The sequence below is a fragment of the Tiliqua scincoides genome, chromosome 2 (genome assembly GCF_035046505.1).
Source record: "Tiliqua scincoides isolate rTilSci1 chromosome 2, rTilSci1.hap2, whole genome shotgun sequence".
In the NCBI taxonomy this organism is placed as follows: Eukaryota; Metazoa; Chordata; class Lepidosauria; order Squamata; family Scincidae; genus Tiliqua; species Tiliqua scincoides.
The window spans coordinates 208,320,232-208,345,790 of record NC_089822.1 but is presented as its reverse complement, the minus strand read 5'-3'; the positions used below and the strand labels follow the sequence as shown (position 1 = coordinate 208,345,790).

The window sequence follows — 25,559 nt, the reverse complement described above, 5'->3', positions numbered from 1 at the left end:
TGCATGACTGTATACTGTAAATACCTACAGTATGTATAAGCAAAGTTAATTGTCCATTCAGTACATCTTGTTACTACAGCATCTCATGTTCCTAATTAAGGGGGATGAAAGATGTTCAAAAACAGTGAAAATGCACAAGATCACCTGAAAGGCTATTAACCTCATCATCTACCCCCCCCCCCCGCTCACCATTCTGTTTGTAAGCAGTGTAACAAACTATAGTGTACCAATAACATGCATAGTTTTATCAAAGACACTGTTCACAATATCTTTTATTTTCACAACCTCAAAACAGGAACAAAACAGCTCTCCATATACTATTTTTCTAAAGGTAGGACACATTCTTTTCATTTCTAGGCAAGGGGTTTCATGAAAATCATAACCTATGGTCTTAGCAGCAAGACCTAGTTGACTCCATAATACCTGCTTCCACTTAAGTGTACATAAGATTGCTGCCTTGGGTCACAAAACCAACAAAGTGGAGACTCTGAGGACAATGCACCATTATGGTATGGATTGGCTTTTTCTCAAGGATGCAAAAATCAGACTCATGTAGGACCTGAGTCAGCTATGAACCTGGGTGTTAAAGTGCAATAGTACTCTGAAAACCACAGTTGGGGGATTTTTCCTCCATGCCAGAGGTAGCTGTATCTGCCTCTTCTTTCAAAAAATAAACCAAAGCCAGATGTGACAGTAGGCAGACAGCTATGTGAGTCATTAACACTGAAAATCTTTTATATCACAACAAATTGAAAGCTGGAAAAATACTGAAATGTATTCCTTTATACATTAAATTCAGAAAAAAATTGAGAGTCAACATTTCTCCCCAGCTCATTCTGCCCATTTCTAATAGCCCCGTAGAATGTTAGGACCTATAAATCTGTGCATCAAGAAATATTATAGAGATATGAGGGAACACGTGTGTATTTTGAGAATCCAAATAGAATCTTACTGTGTTTGAGTCTCACATCTCAGTCAAAAAGTTCATTAATTTTATTGTCTAGCAACTTTTGCTGCAGCCACATCCAGTTTTACTTTTTGAACAGTAGGAAAGAAATCGGTGTACTTTGTGCACAAGAGTGAAGAAAAACATTCCTTTTCTCTATCACAAGAAAATTTCTAGTGGAGGTAAGGAAGACACTGCACAGTTTACACAAGACAGCGGTGCTCCCTTCTCTCTAAATCTATAATTTATTCTTGAGTGAAACTATAAGATCAAGTTCAAGCTTCAAATACAGGCTGACAAAATGCAGTGTGTAATTTAGGATGTTTCATACAGCTTTAGGAAAGCAGAGTATATTAGCAATGCACTTTGAAATAAATGCTTCTATCAAAGCCAGCTCCCAGTAAAACAATAAATGCAAGACAAACATTTCATTCAGTTTACTGAGAACCAGCTCCAGCTGAAACTGTTCAAGGTAAAAAATAAAATCCATTTTGCTTTTAAAAACAACAGAACCAGGAACAATGACAAACATGAATTGGGACCTATTATTAGAAAGAAAAAAATGAACTTGGAACAGGAAAAGAATAGAGTTGTGAAAAGAAAGTGCATAGTCCTTTAAGGAACACATGGTAAACGAGTACAAGATCAGTTGACAGTTATTGACAGTTGTTCTGGGGCAAGATAAACAGCCTGTGGCTCTCACCTCTAGTCTTTTGAGAACACCCACCACAGAGATGGGTGAAATGTTAAAAAATGAAATTTTTCGTAGACCATGGCCATTGAGCTCAAACAGTTCTTACTGCAAAACAAAAAAAAGAACTGCTTGTAGAAAATAACACCAATATAACTCTGTGTAGCACCATACAATAAAGTAGTATAAGAACATGTCAGACAAATATCTTGCTCCAGGTGGCAGTGTTGCATCTGCTATTGCTGCTGAATTTTGAATTAACACAGCAGAAGCCAGGGTGTTGATGAAGTTGAGGCATCTTTGAATTGGAACTTTCTGCATTACTGAAATTTGGCATGTTGAGAAAAGATTCAGTACATTTCCTCTGCAGAGAAACTGCTGAACACACACACAAAAGCCACTTGAAATACAGTATAGTTTATATACACAAAGAGGGTGTCTCAAAGAATGCACACACATTTTAATGAGCTCCAATTCAGTCATACTTCATGGCAGAAAATCTGCAACACTCTAATAGAAGTAAAGAGATGTGTGGAACTATCCAAACACAAACATTGGTGCATGTCTGAAGATCCCTTAGTCAACAATGTATAGATGTCAATGGGGGTCATTTCAAACACTTGGTTCAATTCAGCAGTTCCCAAACTTTTTTGACTGGTTGCTCCCTGGACTTTCTGGACCACTGGCCTCAGCTCCCCATTACAACTACAATCCTATACATTGTATAGGGTGGTGGGTTTTATGTAAGTATTCTGCAGCTCCTCTTACTGGTTTCCACAACTCCCTGGGGAGCCACGGCTCACAGTTTGGGAACCACTGGTCTAATTCATTAACTAATTAACTGGTCAAACAATTGCTTCTGTGTATATCATATTTGGCATGTGTGAACTACAGAATACTAAATTTGACACTATAAAGTGTGTGTGTGTGTGTGTGTGTGTACATTTTCTTGAGACATCCTGGTAGTTAGCAGAGGCAACTATAAGGCTCAGCAGATCCCCCCCAACTTCTCATCAAGCCCAAACAGCAACTTAAACATTACATTCCATAGACTAGCATTTGCACAGTTGCTCTTTGGATGATGTGGAGAACATGTGATGAGTACATTTCATGTAGTACACAATACAGGGATCTCCACAGCATCTATCTTCAAAAGTGTAAGCAAAGCTAAACAAAACCTGGGTATGGCAAAAGAAAGGTGGGCTCTTTATCGAAATATTTGATGGATGAAGAAGACAATCCACCAATAGGCTTAAGGGGGGGGGGAAGAGAAAAGCATTGAAATTACACTTACTTGAGTGGCAAATTTTGAAATGTCCAGATTGTATTAGGGGATTATAAAAACAATAGATCCAGGCAGTTCACACAATGCCTTAGTAAATCTGATGAAAATGTGACATGCGTGGTATTGGTAAAACCAATTTAGCATCTTTTTAAAAAGCTGCACTTATTTCCTGTTGCCCAGAAGAGGGCATGTTTACTACATACAGGCCAGGGGAGAACAGGCAATCAACTGAAAATTGTACAGTTCTGCAAAGTCAGCATGATTTGTTTTTGGGGGGGGGGGGAGAGCTGGCCAGTTTGTTCATATCAACAGGGAAATACATAATGAAGATCTCAAAGTAGGAACAGACACCAAAGAACTGTACCCAACCTTAGAAGAATGTGCTGGAGCTTATTTGCAGAATAGGTAGGCAAGTAAACAACCAAGACTCATTCCACAATACTGTATTGGTCCAAATGTTATTTTTTAATATCCAACAATAAAAAAATATGTCCCCCCACCCTCCTTCCCATATTATTTACAGAATCAGGATTACAAAGGAGGAAGGTATACAGAATGTGTAGTTTCATTCAGTTCATGTGTGAGTATTTTCCAAGTGAAATAATTGTTTATTGCTTCGAATTACCAACTCCTTGTGCCCTTGATATCCCAGATGCTGCCAACTGCAAAGAGCCCAAAGTTTTTAAGCTCTAGACTTGTAGGAACATCAGCACTGATGCCATTATGCAAACACAAGTCCCCTTTGCACAAGTGCAAGTGCAGCTGAAAAAGTTCCCCCGAAGCAATTGGAAGTTATCTGTGTATATTTGGCACAAAGAAGCATTTAACTAAGAATGCACAATATAGATATTGTTGCAACAAGCCCTGAAGTTGATTAAAAATGGTAACAGTTACAAGCAAAAGGTACTGAATTATCATTATGTATGAATTGGGGCAACATTCAACAAATACAGTCTCTAGAACATACTGCTGATTTGAGCTCAATTTCAAGGAGTTTCAAAGAGATGCTGGCCGTTATCCAAGTTTCCATGCCAGGCAGTGCACAGCCAAATGAAATCTTTTTGAGAGAATGCAGGGCAGAGTCTGGCATACTGATACATACACAGCTGGGTGGAAACAGTCAAAGTGATACACTCCCAATACTTTTATTGTGATTCTCACAATCTGGATGAAGTCCAAACTAGTCATCTATTGTTGGTAACCAAAAAGCCTGAAAGAAAAAGAAAATATGATGTGTAAATATGATGTGAACAATATCTACTGCCTGCTGGTTTGCAACAAACTAATTGGAGTGGACATGCGAGTCCTCCGGAGTCACACCAAGTTAGAAATACTGCTCAGACCAGCATGGTGCTTGTGGCACTGCATTTCACAGAGGTAATCAGGCTAGAAAGATCTGCTGAAGCTTAGCAGGCATCCCATCCTTTTATTTCACCTGTCAGATACCCAGCACATCCCACCCGGTTCAGCAACAGCACTCCCAGCAACAGCACTCCTGGTTCAGACATGACTTGGTTGCAGCACCACAGAATAAAACTTTGAACAGTATGGTCAACGAGCTCATCCTGTGCATCTCTCTACCAACCCTCTATAGAAGCTCCCCTACTTAAAAGCATGATTCCAGGAGTCAGTCTGTAAATTGTTTTGTTTATAAGCTGGACATCAACTGGACTGCCAATAACATCAGTGAAACACATGAAGAAAGCAGCCCAACAACACTGCAAATAACCTTGTTGCTACAGTAACAGGGGTACTAAATCTGAAGATTCTGGGGGGGGGGGAGAAGGGAAAGACAGAGAGGGTGCATGCATACTGCGCTGAAGGATTTAAAAGCCCTTCAGTTAGCTCATAAGGAGGATGCTGGAGCTACAAACTGAGGGTTTTAGGGCCCCGTGATACTTCTGTAGACAAAAGCCCAACCAACCGTATTCATACCTCAAACATGTGAGTAGGGAAGCTTCTGTATTTCTCCAATTACTAGTACTTCCATCAAAGCAGATGGTAGCTCAATTACATAGGAGTCCTCAACTTGGCATAGGATGACCCATCTCATCCTCTGCAGTGGGTCGTGACGCTCCTAGTGGTGCTGGAAGCCTGTCCTGGTCTGGCGACCCCAACTCCACAAGCCTCTGTGGGCCTCACGTTGGCCCTCAGAAGGCTCCATAAGCCACTTCCTGTTTTCAGAAGCAAACTAGAAACAGCTTACAGAGGCTTCCAAGAGTCATTCTGAGGCCTGCAGAGCCAGTCGAGTGGGTTGCCAGGTCAAGACAGGTCTCCAGAGACTCTGGTAAGTTATGGGGTTTCTGAAATGGCTCCTATTTGGAACCAAACCAGCGTAAGGGCAGGCAGGCACAGATCTGTGCTTGGCCTCATGATTCATACTTTCAGAAACACTGAGTTATGCAATAAAGCTCAGACTTTTAGGATGTACTAATTTAAATCACAGTAACTTAAGTTCAGATATTTATTTAACCAAGAGGAGAGACTGATTTAAGTTTCACATATGTATTTCACTCCTTTCTAAACAAGAGTGTGTACCAAAGGATTGCTATATCATTGAAACTCCTTTTCTGAACTAAAACTGAGAATTTATACTCCTTAGTTATGCACTTCACAGAAGAAAGTGTGGGTCCATTTGAACGTGCCGCTTGAGTTTGCATGTGGGGGTGCGCGCTGAGAGACAGAAAAATGGGGCTGTTTGAATATGCTGATTTGGAAAATTGTGGGAAACGTGCACTGGGCAAGTGAGTGAAGGCACTTGGAGGGCGCACATGGGTGAGGGAGGGAGGGAGAATGGGTTGGGGAAGCTGAATGGGGTTCTGATTGTGCTCTGGAGTTGAGTTGGAAGGAGGTGGGACCAACTGATCAAGTGCCAAATAAGGGCAAAAAAAGGCAGCAGCAGCAGGGCCTTTGGTTCATTTGCTTGGTCTCTTTTTTGGGGGGAGGGGTTTGAAGTAAACTTGATGACGACACATCCCTGACTGTCCCAATTGCATCAATTTACGTTTCCATGTGTTTGGTGTCTTTTCCTGGGTGTTTCCCCTGCTCCCCACTTTCCCTCCCTTGCATGCTCTTTTTGGGGTGGTTGGCAAGATCCTTCCACCCTTTCCCACTTTTCCTCCATTTTAAGTGCTTTCCTCCCTTCCCCTTTCCCTCCAGTTTTGAAAGTGCTTATGGACAGGTATGCAGGATGAGGAGATCCTTTTCTGGTGGGAGAAATATTGGGACCAGCTCAGTGGTGTATCTTCCCTTTCTGTTTTTTTCCCCTACTCCCATCTGGCTTGGTTTGAGTCTGTGCTGTTGGTGCCTTTGCTGCCTGCAACCTCCTTCACCCAGGTGCTCTTTTCTGCTGTTTCTCCCCATGTGCATCACTGCCTTTTCCTGGTGTTATTTCCACACACCCCCCCTTCCTGACTTGGTTCTGTTTCAAAAAACTTGGAAGAGCCTGGTAACTCCCATCTCGTCACTTAGCGATGCTCATTTCATCCCAGATGTATCTGCTTTTACGTTTTTTTAAAATTCTGTTCTCTTTGGTGTGGTGAGGGTTTGGGCAGCATGGCTTCTTTCTGGGTCTCCCTTTTCTGTTTGGAAAATATTAGAAATCCCTGGTGTTTTCCCACTTCATCTTTCAGATATATCTTTTTAAAAACTTTTTCTATGTTTTTCCTTGCCTCTGATACAGTTATGTCTCAATCTACCATACTTTATGTTCTGGGGGGGGGGGGGAGTGTGGCCATCAGATCCATGGGCTAGGTTTACTGTCTCGGCTGAAATCAAATTCCTAAGTATTCCATGTTTTGGGGCAGGAGGTCTTGTCTAGAGGGTTGAGCCTCCGTTTGCCTGAAGATAACATCCGAAGGTCGCCAGTTCGAGGCCACCGGCACCGTGAATGGCGAGACCTTGAAGCAGCTGACAAGCTGAGCCGAGTTATTGCACCTGCTCTTGGAGAGATGAAGGAGCTGCTTGTCAGCCTGTGTGGGAGGAATCTGGAGGCCAGAAAGTGATAAAAGACCATAAAAGATCCATCTGAAATGTTGTGAGGTTCTTGAAAAATAGAACCTTTCTTCAATTGTAAAAATCCCTATGGGGATTTAGAACAGCCTGCCTATGTAAACCGCCTTGAATTAAAGTCTGAGGAGAAATCTGACGACCAAGAAAGGCGGTATATAAATGCCTGTATTGTATTATTTTTCCTTGCCTCTGATAAAGTTATGTCTCAATCAGTTCTTTATGTTCTGGAAGGGGGGGAGAGTGTCTGTATTATAGTTCCCATGTGTATTATAAATAAGCTAAGTAAAATTCATTCATTCATATAAGTTCCGTCTCTAATGTATTCATTTATATAAATTTATTCAAATTTCAAATGTTAATTCTTTTTTCCCCCCAGTCCTGACCCAGTGTCAGAGAAAAGATGTGGCCCTCCTGCCAAAATGTTTGCCCACTCCTGCTATATAGCAATAGAGAATGACTGTTCTGGAGAAAAGGGACAGCTGTCCTTTTTCTTCCCCTCTGAAACCTCCTCATATAATCCTGGAAGAGGAGTAGGTGTTTGTATGTGTTTTTCAACTCAAGCTGCACATCCCACATTGCAATGGTTTGCAAATCGCACCTCCAAATCATTATAAGCTGTTAGGGGCACAACAAGGTCAATTCCTTTCCTCATCCATTCCACCACCCCTCTCAACATTCCATAGGTCTGGAAGCTACTACATATGGATTCTTATTAGGCTGCCTTTTTCTTTAAAGTCTTCTTAGTTTAAATTAAACAGTCTAATTAAATTACAATGAATTTACAAACTATACTTCTGCACAGCTGGAAAGCTGCTCCCACTCACCAAGTATGCAGAACTCACTGCCATTTCTTTGGGCAACATTTCTTTTGCTGTCAAACTGACAGGCCCCAATCTGTCCAAACTGAGCATTAGAAGGAATGAGTATAATCTATTGCAACAGATTTACAATGTCTGAACTCATCAGGAAGTTAATTTTTTCAGTGGCTCTTGTTTCACAGAAAAGCAGTCTGGTGATCAATAGGTGGTTATGGGTGGAACCTCAAGAGATTACATGTGGGCTTTGAGATACTAATATATACATAGCCTAATTTCTGAACATTGTATTAAATTCAGGTGCTACTTCACAGTGCATGATTATTTTTTAATGGTGAAGAGGGAAAAAGGAAGGTAAAGCCTCCAGATGCTCAGAACACAAACATGTTTTGTTTTGAGCACCCCCCATTCTCCCCATTTTTTTAAAAAAAGAAGAAATTATGTGGAATTAAAGTACATTAATGCCTCCAGTAACAGAAGATAAGAAACTTTAAAAAATAAATAAAACACTTTGTCTGGGTGTAATTCTTACAGTATTATAAAAAAAGAAAGGAGGTTAAATCCACAAAGCCATTCAACAGTTTGGTGCAGAGAATTAAGCTGTCTGCACTGCACTTTCAGCCAACAAAATCAGCATATTCTGGGTAGTATGAAAGCCAAATGCTTGCTATCATAAAATGGTTCCATAAAAGGAACAGCCTCTACCCTAGATGGCTTCTTCAACAAGGCGGCTGTAGTTCCGGAGGATGAGTCACAACCTGGCTCATCTTCCTGGGAGAAGCTCCTATTGCTACTGCCGTTTAGGAGGAATGGCAGCAGAACAGACTCCAAGCTAACTGGCTAGTGAGCACAGAACTGTAAACACATCTTCATTAAAATAGTGTTATAATGGATCTCCTACAACACTGTTTCACATAGCACTGTTTTCCAGGAACAGATCCACAGTATTATAGGAGCTATTACTGTAAATTTAAAAAGCAAATAAAGCTTCATGGACAATCTAATCCAGGGCTTCTCAAACTGGGGTGTCGCAATGCCCCAGTCAGAGGGCCCTGGCCTCTGCCCCCTTAAGGGGCAATGGCAGGGGGGAGGCACCGCTAAGGGGGCTGCGGGGACTGGCATTTACTTGCCAGTCTGTGCAGCAGCATCCTGGGGGTGCAGGGAGCCCTACGCAAACATCTGCAGGGCTCCCTAGTCTGCAGAAAGTGAAAGCGGAATGATCGCACACCACTTTCAGTTTTGCGGAAGCAGAGCATGATGGTTCCACTTTCACTTTCTGGAGGCTGGGGAGCACTGCAGACACTCGTGCAGGGCTCCACACACCCCAGGATGCACCCCAAGCAAATGCCAGTCCCTGCAGTCCCCTCAGCAATGCAATCCTGGGGCTCGCATCGCTGCCTGCCCCCCCACCAAGACTTATAGCAGCTCAAACTCTCTGAGTTTAAGAACCAATGATCTATTCTCATGCCTGCATGCAAAGATGCACATTTATTCTGTTCATTTGGGAAACAATCTGGAGACTTAGGAAAGTCAATAGTTTTCAATATAGAAAAATTAGGATTTCTTGACCTCTTTGCAGAAGATGGCCCAATGACAGAAGATCCCATTTGCCAAGGACTTTGCAGACACATAGGAGGTCTCCTTACCATATTGGAGCATGCGCTGGCAAAGGTCATGAACTTGGGGTTGAACTGCAAACAAGTGATGGGGCCTGTGTGTTTACCATCCAGCACAGCTACTTTCATTCCAGTTTCTCCATTCCAAACATGGATCTTGCCATCCTCTGAACCTATAAATTGGATGATGTCATATGAAAACAAAAACTGCAACTGATGAGACACCCAAGCAGAGTATCACACCAAACGAACCAAGGAGATTCTAGAAGGGGTATGATGTCAACTCCTGCTCATGCAGAAACCGTTCAGGGCCACGGGTTGTATGGCATGCATCTGACACTACTTTATCATTATTAGTATCCTACAGTTATATAGGATGACGTCCATCTCTCTTACCGATCATTATAAACTGGGAGTCAGGAGTAAATGAAGCCTCCAACGTGACAGCGTTACTATTGTTGTACCCCTGCAAAAGAAGAGTAAGATTAACGGCTATAGAGTTGCGAGAAGAGAAATGCCAAGGACATCTTAATTAAGACAGGGGACTCTTTCTTAGAGATGATACATAAACAGCCCTCTAACTGCCTGGGTAAAACATGATTATTCTAAGGTCATTTTGGGATGCAAGTTAGGAAGAGATTGCATATATTAAAAGTACTATTTGAAATGACAGTTTAGGTTTTAATACAACAAACTAATGTCTTAACACTAGCAGGCTACCAGAAGTAGATTCTAGTAGCCCAAAAGTATCTCAAAATATTTATGACAGTATTCAAACAAAGAAAACAAAGAAGATCAGCTGAAAAAGTTTCTTCTAAACTAGCTAATCCCAGTAACACATCTCATCCTAATGCTGAGATAAAATAATAACAGAGGTCCCCACAAATTAGAGGCACAGCAAGCTCACCGCAAATGTATGAAGAACAGCTCCTTTAAATGCATCAATGAGTCGGATGAACCCTCCATTGGTTGATATGAGAACAAGTTTGCCATCATTGCTGAACTTCAAACCGGTCCACTCACAGGTTCTGTCATACTGCATCTTAAAGGTAGCAAAGGGACCCTTCAAGCAAGGAAGAAAGGCAGGTGAATCATCTCAATCACTCTGTGGACAGAAGCCAGTACGAACCTTGTACAAAAATAAGCACATTTTGAGCTAAGAATGTTATATCAGGATTACTTATTGTAACACCAGGCCCATTGGGCCAAAGATATCCAAGACGCTGCAGGCCACAGGAAGAGCAATTTGAACCAACTCCAAGCTTAAACAACCCACACCCCACCTCTTTTGGCTGCTGCCCACTTGCAAGCCACTGAGTGCTTTCCTTCCCCACCTCCTTCCTGCCTGTGCCTCTGCATCTTAAGAGCTCAGCTTAAGGGCAGAAGAAGGGGACCTTCACAGATCTAAACCGAATCCTTCAAGGATCATTTGGGGTAGCCCACTTTCCCTCTGGTAACACACACACTCCAGCAAGATGGTTAAGCTTAAATAAACCTTTAACTATGTTAGTAAGTCAGAGAAAATTCCCTCCACTACACAATGGAAGACCAAAGGAGGGCTCCACAGCAGTGAGCGAGTCCATACATTTGAAGGCAGTGTCAAAACAACTGAAGGGCCCAATCCTATCCAACTTTCCAGTGTCAATGCAGTCCCAAGGTAAGGAAGCAAATGTTCCCTTACCTTGAGGAGACATCTGTGACTGCCTTTCCATTGCAGGGTGCAGTGCACGCCCTATTGACACAGCTGCACTGGTACTAAAAAGTTGGATAGGATTGAGAATATCCAACTATAAGCTAATTACAGTGTATGTCAAAATAATCTAAAGTCCACTGTGCAGGACTGGTTCAAATGGACAGGGCATCCTGAACTGCATCCCTGGCATAAGACACAGACTTTGTATCAGGGATGGGCAAACATTTTGGCAGGAGGGCCACAACGTCTCTCGGACACTATGTCGGGGGAAATTTACATTTCAAATTTGAATAAATTTTACATTAATTTTGCATAAATGAATACATTAGATATGGATCTTATATGAATGAACGAATTTTATTGAGCTTCTTTATAATACAGATGAGATGCAGAAAGGAGGGGGGTGTTAAAATAACTCCTGAGACACCTAACACACCTCCTCCCAGGGAAAAGTACAAAACAAACTTAAAAGGAGCAAGCATGGGCTCCCTCCCCCTCCCTGCAGGAGCATGTTTTTACTCTTTCTCCTCTCCATCCTGGCAAGCAGCAGCAGCAAAGGAACACAGCCAGGAAGCTGGTAGGCACTTCACCCCTCAGGGCAGGAGTTTGTTTCTTCTCATTCACACACTGGAGGGAGTTGTGTCTCCCTCTCTCAGTCCCTTCCCCCTCCCCCAGCCAGCCAGCATCCAGCACCAAACAAACTTAGAAGCAGGTAGAGAGCAGAGCATTTTTCCCCATTCAAAGACCCCCATCTTCCTCCCTCTCTGCCAGCAACCCCCAACAAGCAAAAGCAGCAGGCCCCCCCCAATTCAAACATCCCGTGATTTCTCCCCTGCAGCACCAGCCCCCCCCCCTGGACCCCCAGCACTCACAGCCCAATTGGATCCAGTTTCCTGGGAGTAAGCCCCACTGACATGAATGGGACTTACTGCTATGTAGGCAGCAGCATTCAAGCATCCCTCAATTTCTCCTCTGCAGCACTGCTCCCAACCCCAAGCACACTCAAGCAGTACAACAAGACCCACAGTTTCTCTCTGTGCCCAGCTAGTTGCTGAGATCCTTGCAAGGAATATAGAACTGGGTGGCTCTTGATCTGATCTAACGTTTCATGTATAAACACAACTTAAGGATTACTTAACCCAAACAAGTTAGTGATGCCTTAACTATTAGAGATCCTGAGTATAACTCCATGCTTTAAAATTTAATGCACAATCTGGATGACAGGGATTACAGCTGAAAAAAACAACCACCAAACAAGATTGCCACTAGTCACTCTGGAAGCAATTGTCCTCAAGGGCAGAGTATGAGTGCTTTAAATAAAGCCACCCCCTTACGAATATAAAAACAATGTTCATGAATTTATGTAATCAAGATGCACAGGACTATAACATACCTTGTCAAAGGACCGAAGATCATAAAGTTTCACCATTTCAGAATTGACCCCAGCTGCAAAAATAAGCCCCTCTGGATCAAATGAGCACACTGGTTTCCCTTGAGGATGCATCAAGCCCTAGAATTTGGGTGGGGGAGAAGCTGAAGAATTATTCCACATATTACTTTTCTGAAAACCAAAGCCTTTTCTTTTGCCACTGTCAATTTACTCTTCCTGGTACAAAGTCTTGAGTCAGTCATGAGATGCTTGTACTTTTTCTGTAATGCTGCTACTACTATCATTTTAAAACAGAATCAAGGACTACCTCCTGCAATTTGTTCCACATTTAAAGAAGTCATTTGACACATCTCACCTGGCAATTTGGAGACCGAAGATCCCAAAGTCTGATGGTTTTATCAAGTGACCCAGAAATAAAGGTATCATCCACTGGAGACATAGACAAAGCAACAACTCTGAAACACAGAAAGTGATAAGATTTTACAAGCAGCAGGCAAATTCCCTGTTTATTCTTGCATGTCAAAAAACCCATGTAGGCAAGCAAGACAGCACTTGAACAAAATCCACCATAGCGTAGCTTTGCTCTCTTTGCTTTTACATTACGAAAATCATGACCTGTGCTCCAGTCTTACCTCTTGTTGTGTCCTGGGAAGTATCTGATATATTTATTGTCATGCAGGGAGAGGTATCTGATTGTATCTGCAAGAAAATATCAACAAGACTCAATGATATCATCAGATACTGAGGATGGTTTGCTTCTTTCAGTGTTTGTGTTAATAGTTACTACTATGGGGGCAAAATCCAAATATCTCCTGGAATCGTTGGAGTGTTCAGTTCTAAAACATCTGGTGGGAGGGGGCTTAGTATGAGTGCCCCTTGTTCCAGAACTCACTTTTTGTTGAGAAGTTGTTGAATGGAGGCAGTTTGCTCTCTCATTGGGCTTCCTACAATGTTACACTTTAGGCTTCTGCAAGCTAGAACTTATCAAAACGCAGGTAGAAAAATGGTTTTTTGTTATCAAAACCCGTTAACTTAATGAAAGCACAAACTGCTTCCATCCAACAACAGCTTAAGAAAAAGTGAGTACTCTGGGACAATGGGCACTCATTCTAGTCCCCTTCCCACTAACACTCCTACCACCTTCACTCTCTGGTTGAAAAGAAAACCAATGAAAAGGAGTAACTCAAAGAAAGTAAATGCTGCAAAAACGAATTAGAGAGCAGCAGTCACCTTAGGTTTTACATGAAAATGCATTTACGAAATAAGGAAGTGTACATACCAAGTGGTTCAGCAAATGAAATCTGTTTTTCTCTTGAGGGTAAAGAGAGTGAGAAGAAAAAAGCTTGCACCTGCTCCCAAGGGGGAAGTTAAGAATTGCCTAATTGCAACCAGAAGCCCACACATTCTCCAGCTGTTCAGCTCCATGGAAAGAATCTGCTCAAGCAGGGATTTTCTAGTTAAGCTGCAGGTAATCATTCTGCAGAGTCATTCAGAAGCAGGCAGGCAGATGTTAAGAACAATTTTGCAGCCAAACCTGAATAAAGAATGACATACCAGTCTGAAAAATCATCTCTCCAGTAAATGTACACCAATGGACAATTATTATCATCACAAAAATAGGTTATTTTTCTTATTTCAAACAAAATGTTTGAGAAACAATTGATGGGTCTCTGAATAGTAACAGTTACCTGGCACCAAACGAATGCAGGTGGGAAGCTCCTTTTCTTAGCTGATTGAGCACTGTCCCAGGCAAGGCAGTGGCCTGTACAGTTATCTCCTGTACCGGGTGGTATCATAGACCCTCAAACTGTACAAACTACTACCTCAGCCTGGAATCAGGCAAGTGAAACAGACTTGGTGCTCTTGTGGAGTTCTTCAGGTAGGAGCGTATCAGCAGGGTTTGTTCAAGCAGCAATTCAGAGGCAATTAAACCTTAATTTGTACATGCCAATCAGACTCCTTCCGAAAAGGAGTAAACTGACATTACTTGTGACCTAGTTCATGCATAATGCTAAGCCATAGTTTAATGCAACATGCATGAGTCTAGGGAGGCTGTGGGCTCATCATGTGTTCCTGCTGTTTTAGTTTTATTTTAATTTTAAAAGCTTTTATAGGACTATTTCTTGCCAGACCCAAAGTGGTTCACAAAAAAAGCACACTAACTTGCAAAATAGCTATTCAGAACAAGCCAGAACATTAAACCCCATTTTGATCTTCACTTCCTCTAACTAAAGAAACTGTTCCACATACACACCTAATGTGGAGATGCAATATAGATCTTAAAGAAAAAGCGAAAGGATTTACCTTCTCTGGTGCATGAGAGGGCAAAGAAGAGGGGCAAGTGGAGCATGTGAGTCTGTTGCTCACTTCAGCCCATTCACACAACGCTACATCACAGATCAGTAATATACCTCCATCAGACCCTTTTTCATATGCCTTCCTCCGACAACATGTGCTGCACATCCAATTTCTCTTTCATTAGAACACCACTCTTTGTGTTCATTTCCTGAGGTTCAGTAACTTGAACTATTATTTGCAAGTAATATATCAAGACTAAAATTATTTCTCAATTTATACAGTTGTGCGTTGCTTAGCGACAGGGATATGGACTGGCACCTCCATTGTTAAGTGGGGCTTGATGCTATATACGAAGCATCTGAAGACGATGGGAAGCTCTGCTCCCTTCACCTCCAGAGACTTTTCTGAGCCTCGCAGAGGCAGTGTATGACTGCACACTGTAAGGCCTCTGTAAGGCTCAGAATGCCTGAATCATGCAAGAGATGTGGAAACTGGAAGACAAGGAAACAGAAAGTCGCATCTCATGTGATTTGGACTTTCTGAGCCTCAGAGGCAGAATGCAGATGAAGAGTCCAAAAAGCCTCCGATGGCGAGGGGAGCAGAGCTCCCCTCAGCTTTGAAGACTTGAGGGTGCGTGGGCAGGAACCAGCAGCAGTGTCGCAAATGCAGCCCGTCGCTGGTCAGAGTGTTGCAAAGCAGTGCTCACCTATAGTGCAAAAATGCTGCTACTGAAACACTGCAGCAGTCTAGAAATGTGTGGTGAACCTGGAGAACTCCCCTGCCTACCAGTTGCTTTCAAACGTAGAGTGCCACTAGCTATGACAGCAGGAGAGGCCATCCGTGTTTTAAAAGTTGTTTTAAAAGTTCACTGTGTTTTAAAAGTTGAATAGGTGATGTATGAATGAACGACTCTGATATGGCCCCATTCAATCCGTAGCATCACCAGTAAACTGTGCAGTGCAGCTTCAACAAGATAGAAAAAGTAGCACCAACTCCATCATGAAGCTCTGAATCCAGAGAAAAGATAAGTAATGCAGACAAAACAATGTACAGGTGTCACCTGGTATCTACGGGGAATACATTCCTGCCCTCCCCCGCGCAGATATTGTAAACTGGATATGGGAGAATTTCATCTTTGAGGGCTCCCACACCCTTTACCTTGTTTACACTCACATAAAGCAAAAAGCATTCTTGCTTTTATAGGATGCTATAAACATGAAGCTCCCTGTTAACGTTCTTTGAGTTGCCTCCTCTAGTATGCAGGCTTCCTGCCTGCTTATCTATCTATAAGCTTCCTGCTTATAGTGTCCTGTAAAATACATCAATTGCTAGTGCGCGTGTAAACAAGATAAATGAAGGTAATGGGTGCAGGGGGGCATGCATGCACAAGGAACCATGGGTAACCAGATCTGCAGATAACCAGATTTATGAATACCAGGGGAAGCCTTGTATGCATTTCCCATTCCCACTTCCACAAACGAAGGAAAGGTTCACAAACAAAGGGTATATGAAATGAAACTTGCTTTATTGGATTACAAACACCACTAAGAACAGAGATGCTGCTCTACCAATTCTGAAGAATGCCACATGCATGTGAGGTAAAACAATGCTGGGGTCCAAATTGCAGCTGGCCCAGGTAATAGGCCAAAATTAGTGATCGTCACCAACCCAGCATCTCCCTCACGCTGACAACTCAACACCTCCAAGGTCCAGCACAAAAACATGAGCAAGCACCTTGACTCAAAGCACTAAGTTACAGAGAGGTTCAAAGCAGCAAGACATTTCTCTACTAGTTAATCCTCCCGCCCTCCCATCACATAGTCTAATAACACAATTTCTGAAACAGCTAAAGCTGGAACAGGACCAATACCACAGCCAAATATAAACATGCAAAATTCTCTCTCTCATGTGCGAATTTCTTTCTGCGGGGGAGGGGGGTATTTCTGTCAGATATACAACGCAAATTTGTATATCAACAAAAGTAGTCAGATCAAAGGCAAACTTAGTTTGCCTCACTGGTTCCAGACAATCAAGCAATAGTCACAATGATATTTTGAGAAAAAGAAACCAAGGCAGGAATAACTAACTTCTGTGTCAGCCATGTAGAAAACACAATCTGAAGGTTAAGACAGATAAGGAGAATGACCGGGTCTAAGCTAGCAGCAAGGGTATGAAACAATCTTGTGACCTTTCAGCTTGTATCAAATCACTGGGTGCATGCCTGCATTTCCAATTTATTTCTCAAACAAGAACTTGCCAGGGAACTTCTTTGAAAGCAATCCTTTAGAAATTAAATCCTATAAGCAGGAAAACATTCATTCACCATTTAAAAGATTCAATGAATAAACTATTCAGTCAAGACCAGTTTTTTTCCTCAAGCATTCTGTACTTTTAACCTCCTCTGCCAAAGTGCAGGCACAGATTAGGAACAATGAATAGATCACTTACCATCTATTTTATTGGAACTATACACCACAGTGTTGGCAGCATGTGTGTATCTGATGAGGTCCACTCCATACTTTTTACTGTATAGTGTTCTCTTTGGTCTGCCACAAAGAAATACAAGAACAATTATACCTGTTTCGACACTTAAGAGCTCTGCCAAATGTCAAGAATATCAAAGCCTTTTAAAAAGCAGTTGCACACCATAATTCAAAGAATCTAATTGCTGTTATAAGAATGTCTTCTTACTCCTTCAAATACTGAAAAATGAACTGCAAGTAACCTAAAAGACTTACAAATGATTATGCAATCCTGGCTTACACCATTCACAAAGACAGCCCCAGTTCAGACCTCATATCAAACAGTCGTTTAGGGCAGAGGTGTCCAAAGTTTTCAACAGGAGGGCCACATCATCTCTCTGACACAGTGTTGGGGGCCGGGAGAAAAATTAATTTACTTTTAAAATTTGAATAAATTTACAAAAGTTTACATAAATTAATATACTAGTGGTGGAACTTGGGGTGGTGGTGGACAGGTCGATGAAAGTGTCGACCCAATGTGCGGCGGCAGTGAAGAAGGCCAATTCTATGCTTGGGATCATTAGGAAGGGTATTGAGAACAAAACGGCTAGTATTATAATGCCGTTGTACAAATCGATGGTAAGGCCACACCTGGAGTATTGTGTCCAGTTCTGGTCGCCGCATCTCAAAAAAGACATAGTGGAAATGGAAAAGGTGCAAAAGAGAGTGACTAAGATGATTACGGGGCTGGGGCACCTTCCTTATGAGGAAAGGCTACGGTGTTTGGGCCTCTTCAGCCTAGAAAAGAGACGCTTGAGGGGGGACATGATTGAGACATACAAAATTATGCAGGGGATGGACAGAGTGGATAGGGAGATGCTCCTTACACTCTCACATAACACCAGAACCAGGGGACATCCACTAAAATTGAGTGTTGGGAGGGTTAGGACAGACAAAAGAAAATATTTCTTTACTCAGCGTGTGGTCGATCTGTGGAACTCCTTGCCACAGGATGTGGTGCTGGCGTCTAGCCTAGATGCCTTTAAAAGTGGATTGGACAAGTTCTGGAGGAAAAATCCATGACGGGGTACAAGCCATGATGTGTATGCGCAACCCTCCTGATTTTAGAAATGGGCTATGTCAGAATGCCAGATGCAAGGGAGGGCACCAGGATGAGGTTATCTGGTGTGCTCCCTGGGCCGTTTGATGGGGCCGCTGTGAGATATAGGAAGCTGGACTAGATGGGCCTATGGCCTGATCCTGTTCTTATGTTCTTAACTTATATGAATGAATGAAGGTCTTGCAATAGCTCAAGGCCTATAAAAGGCCTTGCACAAAGCAAGGCTGGCCTTTTCTTTGCTGCTGCTACTGCATCACAGATGTGAAACAGCAAGCAGTGGAGGGAGCCCTCACCCTCATGCTGAGAGTAGTTGCGTCAGGCCAGTGCGGGCTCCAGCAAGTTTCCGAAGGACCAGAGGCACACTGGAAGCTGAGGTCTCCCTGAGGGCCGCATTGGGAGTCCTCAAGAGCCGCAAGTGGCCCCAGGGCCAGGGTTTGGGAACCCCTGGTTTAGGGAGATGATCCTGAGACTTTGACTTGCATGTTCCTTCTCCCCTTCCTGTACAAGGAGAGGAAGTCTTTGGCTTCCTGTTCTGCTTTTAACAAGCCAGAATGGGGGGGGGGGGGAGAATGAACTTGAGATTATTGTACTAACTGCGGCAGGGGTGTCAGACAAAAGGCCTTTGGAAGCTCCTTCTTGGTCTGAAGGATAATTGAGATAAGTTGGTGGCAACTTATATCTCTTTTGTTCTCTTATCTCCCTTATGCCTGCTGGAATTTGCTGAGAGGAAACCAGGTAAGGTGTGCAGATTGCTGACAGAAATGATGCTTGGTAGCCAGACAAAACTGCAGATCACTGATAGACCTGATGCTTCTAAGAAAGTCAGTAACTTGGGGCCAAGGTATGATGACTGAGGGAGGCAGCATTAGAGAGTGAGAGCTGGTTGAGTGAGGACTGGAGATGTGATTGGTTTGTTCATTATAGCAGCGTTTCTCAAACTGTGGGTCGGGACCCACTAGGTGGGTCATGGGCCAATTTCAGGTGGGTCCCATTCATTTCAATATATTTTTTTTGAATATATTAGACTTGATGCTACCATGGCACATGACTGCATTCGGGGAAATGTTACAGACCTGTACTTTTAGCAAGCTATGATGTATATTCTTTTAACAATGATAGTAAATGGGACTTACTCTTGGGTAAGTGTGGGTAGGATGGCAGCCCAGGATTGTTAAAAAGCTTTCTGCTTGATTATACTTGACACTTCCGGTCATGACATCACTTCCGGTGGGTCCTAACAGATTCTTATTTTTAAAAGTGGGTCCTGGTGCTAAATGTGTGAGAACCACTGCATTATAGTTGTCAAGTCTGGGCATTGCCCATTTTGAAGTGACAGCGGTTACATATCGCTCAGGATGTTAAATGATCTGTACTGCTTGGCAGAAGCAGTGCTGCTGGAAAGGCGGCCCATGTGATTATTGAGCTGTCCCATGTTCTGAAAATATGATCAAGATTTGCATATTTTCTCTTCTGTCATTTGCAGCTAAGGCAGTGGTTCTCGAACTTTTCCGGCTCGCGCCTCCCCTGAACCTTGTAGCCATTGGCCACGGCTCCCCATGGCCAATACAATACCTCACCTCAGTTACCCCCAAATGGGGATGAAGGTGTTATACAAGAGAAACAAGGCTGCCAGCACTCTGAGGCTGCAATCCTAGCCACACTTACCTGAGAGTAAGCCCCACTGAACAAAATAAGACTTACTTCTGAGTAGACTTGGTTAGGATTGGGCCCTGAGTTTGTTAGCAGCACACCTTTTGGAAAGGGAGGGGGGAAGTGATGAATCTGTTGGGGGAGGGGAAGACTTTGTTTTGTGTGTATCTGCTAATTGCAAACTGATGCAAACTGAGACCCAGAGACTGTTTGGCTGGAATCCTAACCCCACTTTCCTGGGAGTAAGTCCCATTGAACACAATAGGACTTACTTCTAAGTAGACCTAGCTAGGATTGTGCCTTTGTCTTACAATAGCAGCCAACAGAATACCCCCTCCCAAAAAGGCAGGAGGAAAAAGGGGGTGGCTAAAAAGGAAAGGGGATTTTTATTTTCAATCAATTTTTGGAGACAAAGAAATCAAGAGCCGCTTTTTTTCTTTTTTGAAGGGGGGGGGGAGAGAAAGGTGAAGATCCTGGGTTAGACTGACAGACCCCAAGCCTATGTAGGACTACTCAGAAGTATTGACCCCATTTGAGTCAATGGGGCTTACTCCCAGGAAAGTGTGGAAAGGATTGCAGCCACATACAGCAAGATTACAACTCACCCCAAAGTAGATGGGGGGGGGCTACTCACACACATACACCCAGCATGCAGATGCTACCCCTGTTCCCCCAGGCAAGATGGAGAGATGCAGGCTGGGGCATTTGGACACCCCCCCCCCCACTAGGAGCAGAGGAAAGCACTGCACTGCCTGTACTTACTCTTCCCTCCCAGTTTGAAGCCTGCCAGGAGCACCCCTGTGCTGACAAGATGCAGCACCTCCGCACTCTTCTCTCCTCCAGCCTTGACCAATCCCAGGATGCCCAGGGCGAGGGGCACACTGGGAAATGTAGTCCTTGGGGTGAGGTTGCACATGGAGAGAACTCCATGATGAGATGCAGCACCTCTGCCTGCTTAGCCAGCCTTCTCTCCCACCTCCCCCCACCATGTTTCACACTGCCCCACCCACCTCATTCTCAGTCTTGGAAAAGCAGCAAGTCAGGAGGCAGCACCTGCAGCTGAGCAGAGCAGAGCAGCTGCTGCCACCTCTCTCCCCTGTCAGGTGACGCCCATGGAGGCTAGCCACGCATCACTAGGGAGGCAGGACGCACAGATTGAATACCTCAGAGCTAAGGAGTTCCTAGTTAAGGACAAAATATTTATTTCTGGTCACCACCTGTTTAATGATGTCATACCTCAGCAGGAGCTATGGGTGCTAACGTCAGCTTACTGTATGAAATGGGTTTGATACCCCTGAACTATGCTTAATACAACAGCTAGATCAGGCTGTGGAACTAGCAAAAACCCAAACAATAAGGATATCCAGAATGTTATCAGAATCTTCCCAAGAAAAAATAGCAGAAGTTCAGCATGTTATATGGGTGATTAGACCGGGGGGGGGGGTGGTCCATCACTGGTAAAGACGTCTATAGAAATGTTAGTTTTATTATGTGGAACTACAAAAAACAATATAGTTCAATTATGTGAATGTTCTACATTTGTGTTTTGTTCCATTATTGTTCCCGTTCTGAAAACTCTTGTCACAACAAGCCAATTTAATCAGTACATCTACTCTTAATTTTGTACAGCATTTATAGGAACTCCTGTAAGAAGTCACATACAAAGAACAGCAACGATATTAATCATAAACATTTTGCTAATAAGAAGGGCACAATTTATGGAAATGGCCTGCCAAGGGGTATGCAAGTGAAAAAATGTTGGGAAACCACTGCTCTAAAGTCGTATAAGATGTGGCAGTTCTTGCTGTAACCAATTAAAGCCTGAATGGATTAGGATAAAAACAGTACTTAGAAATGTTGTTAGAAGGCTCCACAAGTAAATTCAAACCTAATATGTCAAACAAGCCACAAGAGTGCAAGACCATACCATCAATTAGAAAGTTGTTCAGCATGGTAGAGATCGTGCCTGCAGAGAAACAGGGTGCAACTGCATTTTAGAGACCTATGAACAACTGACAGCAGAGCTGACAAATTCTACAAAAAACCTAACACAAAAGTATGACATTGCCCAGGTTTTTATATTCATGTTACCCATTTTCCTTTGTGCAAATCACGTAACTCTTCATTTTCAACGTGGAGTACAAGCACATAAGTTGGGGAACTGGGCCCTAGAGCCCTTTGTGAAGAAAGTTGATAAGCCCAGTTCTGCATCTTCTTCAGGTACTATTTACTTGCAGCAAGCTACACACAAGAAGACTTTGCACATTAAAGACTATGCAAACCTCCACATCAGATGTGATGCTGAAGACTATCCCCTGCACTAAGAATTGTAATAATTCACATTGTCTCAGGGTTTTTGACTTTACATATTGCAACATAAGAAATGCTTGAGAAAAGTTATTTTTAGGTTAACTTTAAGATTTTGAGTGAGAAGGAAAGGAAATGGCATTAACACAAGGCCTTTAGAATTGTACATCATTTCATTCAAATTCACCTACAACAGTTGCAAACTGCATTTACAGCAATATTTGTAGCCACCAAACAGAACTTCCAGAAGCAAAAACTCATCTCTTGGTCTTAATGCTACTGAATACAATACAAAGACACATAAATATAAAACAACCACTTTCTCAACTCTTGATGCTGATTTTTTACCAGATGAATGGCAACAATCACTATGACATTTAAGGGACATGCAGTATGATGCTATTCCCTTAACAGAATCCAGATTTTCAATTTTGAGCATGCCTACTTCCTATGTTTAAAAAAATCCAAAATAAGAAGACTTTGACATATAATCTAAGACTTTCATGGCTCGTACTATTAGTGTTGTAATAAAATGTTCAGGTTTATTGGCCACTGCCTATGAAGATTTTTATTGGTGACCCAAGTAAGGAGTATTTTGGAACCTGAACATTTCCAGGCTGCATTAGACCATGTAACAAAAGCTCTATGAAAAAATGGATATTCTGAATGAGAGATCAGAAGATCAACACAACCCCAGTGGCATGATGTTTCAGAGATAACAGAACAACTTAACTAAAGAATAAAAGTCTTTCTCCTATACATAAAAAATGTAACCAACTGCACTGGTAGGATTCTGCAGAAAGCACATTTGAGACAAATCTTTAAGCCAACTCATAAAATACAGAAGAAATTACAATCAGCAAAAGATGAAAGGGACCCTCCCCCCCTGGCAGGGGTTTATAGAATCTCATGTAGTTGTGGTCAAGTATACAGCAGCACTATGAGAAGGAGCGTGAACACTCAGGGTTAAGGAACATGAGAGGCACCGTCAATTGCTACCAGTTGGCAAATCAGTGGTGGTTGGACATGTGGCAAAAGCAGGCCACAGGATGGATTTTCAACTTGCACAAGAATCGTCTATGACCACCCAATATCACACTCAAATTTACAAGGCAGAGAGAGAGAGATACAAAGACACTGCAATAATATGAAGGATGAGACTTGAGCATCTGAAGAAATGCTAGGATACAGGAATTCGGAAAAGGAAAAGAACTAGGCTGTGGCAAGAATGCACATAATTCCTTAAGGAACACATGGTGAACAAGACCAGTGGACAGTTACTGTCAGTCTGGGATGAGACTAACACCACTGGTTCTCACCCCTAGTCCTTTGAAAATGCCCACCATAGTTGTGGGCGAAGCGTTAGGAAATAAAAACCTTCATGGTCAATAAGCCGGAACATTTCTTACAACACTAATATGAAGACTTTACAGATTCAAATATAAGCATGCTTAGAACCACATCCTTTAAACTAAATAGTTTGATTCATGCTGTAAAATAAAACATTTTTAAGTTAAATGCTAGCTTCAGCTTTAAGTTAGCTTCAAGTTCAACATTTGTAACATGCAACCAACAACAGTACAAAGTTCTGAAGATCCAGACAAGTACAAAATGTTTTAGCAGAGCAGCAATAATTTTAGCTTAACTTGTTGACAGCAATGCAAATACAGATAGTTAGCAACCTACAATATTATCCAGTATTTTCAAGAACCCAAGAGCTTCATTTCTTCTTAGCCTACAAGTTCTACTGAATCCTCTTCCATCCAAGGTACCATTTCTGGATACCACGCCTATGCCTCAAGTTGTTCACACGTTTGTAGCCAGTATATTGGAAAGATGTCCACACTCTATTACCACCGCTTCTTCTCAACCAAGTTAAGAAGTTTATTAACATAAACTTAATAACTTAATATTAGTAATAATAACTTAATAGAGGGAGCCCAAACCGAGTGTGTTAACACAAAGTCTATTATCTACAGGCAAACTGAAATGCATGAAGCACAATGAACAACCCAAGAAGAAGAAACAAACATCTACTGTTTTTAAATGTCTTACTTGTACATACATGCATATATACAGATATACGTACATTTTATGTTTTTAATATGGTTTTATTTGTGAGCTGCCTTGAGTGCTCTTCATTGGACAGAAAGGTGGGAGAGAAAGAGACAGTGATAGTTGCTGATTTCAGAAACAGCCCAGCAATTTCAGCTTCTCACATGTTTAAGAGCAGGTTTTACAAACTTTCGGTACATGAACTTTTAATACTTTCCAAAGCATCTTAAAAAGTAGCACACGCACACTTTGACGATGCACGGCTCACTTTTGTCCCATGAGGAACACAGCACAAGAAACTGAGACAAGGAACTCAAACATAAGGAGTGTACAGAGCTCCCATGGTGCTCTCCAACGTGCTGTGTCTGTGGAAGGTGAGGGTGCACACAGCTCCCCTGGGATGTGTGCTGGGTGGGGTCCTTCGAAAAGTGCCACCGCTGCTGTGGAAGGTGGGCAAGCACACTCAACCCACGCACACAGCTTTGTCCATCTCCCACGGCAGCAGAGGCACTTTTGGAAGGACCCCACTGGGGAGGCTCTGCCTCCCCTGCCTTGTGGGTTGCGTGTGCCTGCACACCTCACACCGCAGTGGCGCTTTTCGGAGGACCCCGCTGGGGAGGCTCTGCCTCCCCTGCCTCATGCACTGTGTGCGGTTGCACACCTCCCCCCGCAGTGGCGCTTCTGGAAGGGCTCCGGAGGGGAGGCCCTGCCTCCCCCGCCGCCCCGGCTCACTCACTTGCCCTCCTGGCAGTCGTAGAGCACGATGGAGTCGTCGTCGCTGCTGGAGATGACGGTCTCGCCGTTGGGGCTGAAGTCGAAGCAGTTGATCTTGTTGGAGTTCTCGCGGAACACCTTGGCCACGCGGAAGCTCCGCAGCACGTTGTCCGTCAGCTTCATGCCGCCGGGGGGAGGGGAGGGGAGCGACGGGGCCTGTGCGCCGGGGCGGCAGAGGCTGCCTCGGCAGGGGGAGGGACGCGGGACCGACTGCGCCCTCAGGCGGCTCCCCTCAAGCTGCGGGGAAGCGGCTCCTGCTCATTGTATCCACCATCTTGCAGGTCCAGGAGAGAAGGAGGAGGAGAACGGGGGGAGGAAGGGGGGAGCGCGCGCGCGCAGGTTTCTGGGGCATTCGAAGGCCCCGGCAACGACCCTTCTGCTGCAATGCATTCTGGGGTGAGGGGGCGGGGGGAGAAGAGCAAAGGTTTGTGGGACGGAACGAACCC

At 43.2% G+C, this 25,559-nt stretch overlaps 1 protein-coding gene across 1 annotated transcript; it reads right to left on the bottom strand.

The window, feature by feature from the left end:
* Positions 1-242: 242 nt before the first annotated feature.
* Positions 243-25,493, bottom strand: WDR82 (WD repeat domain 82). The gene is made up of 9 exons (XM_066616539.1): positions 25,076-25,493; positions 17,194-17,291; positions 13,080-13,146; positions 12,803-12,902; positions 12,451-12,567; positions 10,272-10,427; positions 9,761-9,830; positions 9,395-9,537; positions 243-4,132 (listed from the first exon to the last, which is right to left on the bottom strand). The coding sequence occupies exons 1-9, from the start codon at positions 25,234-25,236 to the stop codon at positions 4,103-4,105; spliced, it is 942 nt and encodes a 313-aa protein (XP_066472636.1). The 5' UTR covers positions 25,237-25,493; the 3' UTR covers positions 243-4,102.
* Between the last annotated feature and the right edge of the window lie 66 nt (positions 25,494-25,559).

Excerpts from the sequence above, each read along its gene's own strand:
- WDR82 (XM_066616539.1), bottom strand. The coding sequence starts at position 25,236 with ATGAAGCTGACGGACAACGTGCTGCGGAGCTTCCGCGTGGCCAAGGTG. Across the intron at positions 10,428-12,450 it reads ATCTTCGGTCCTTTGACAAG|GGTCCCTTTGCTACCTTTAA; the intron begins GTATGTTATAGT and ends CCTTGCTTGAAG. Across the intron at positions 4,133-9,394 it reads CCAGCGCATGCTCCAATATG|GCTTTTTGGTTACCAACAAT; the intron begins GTAAGGAGACCT and ends TTTTTCTTTCAG.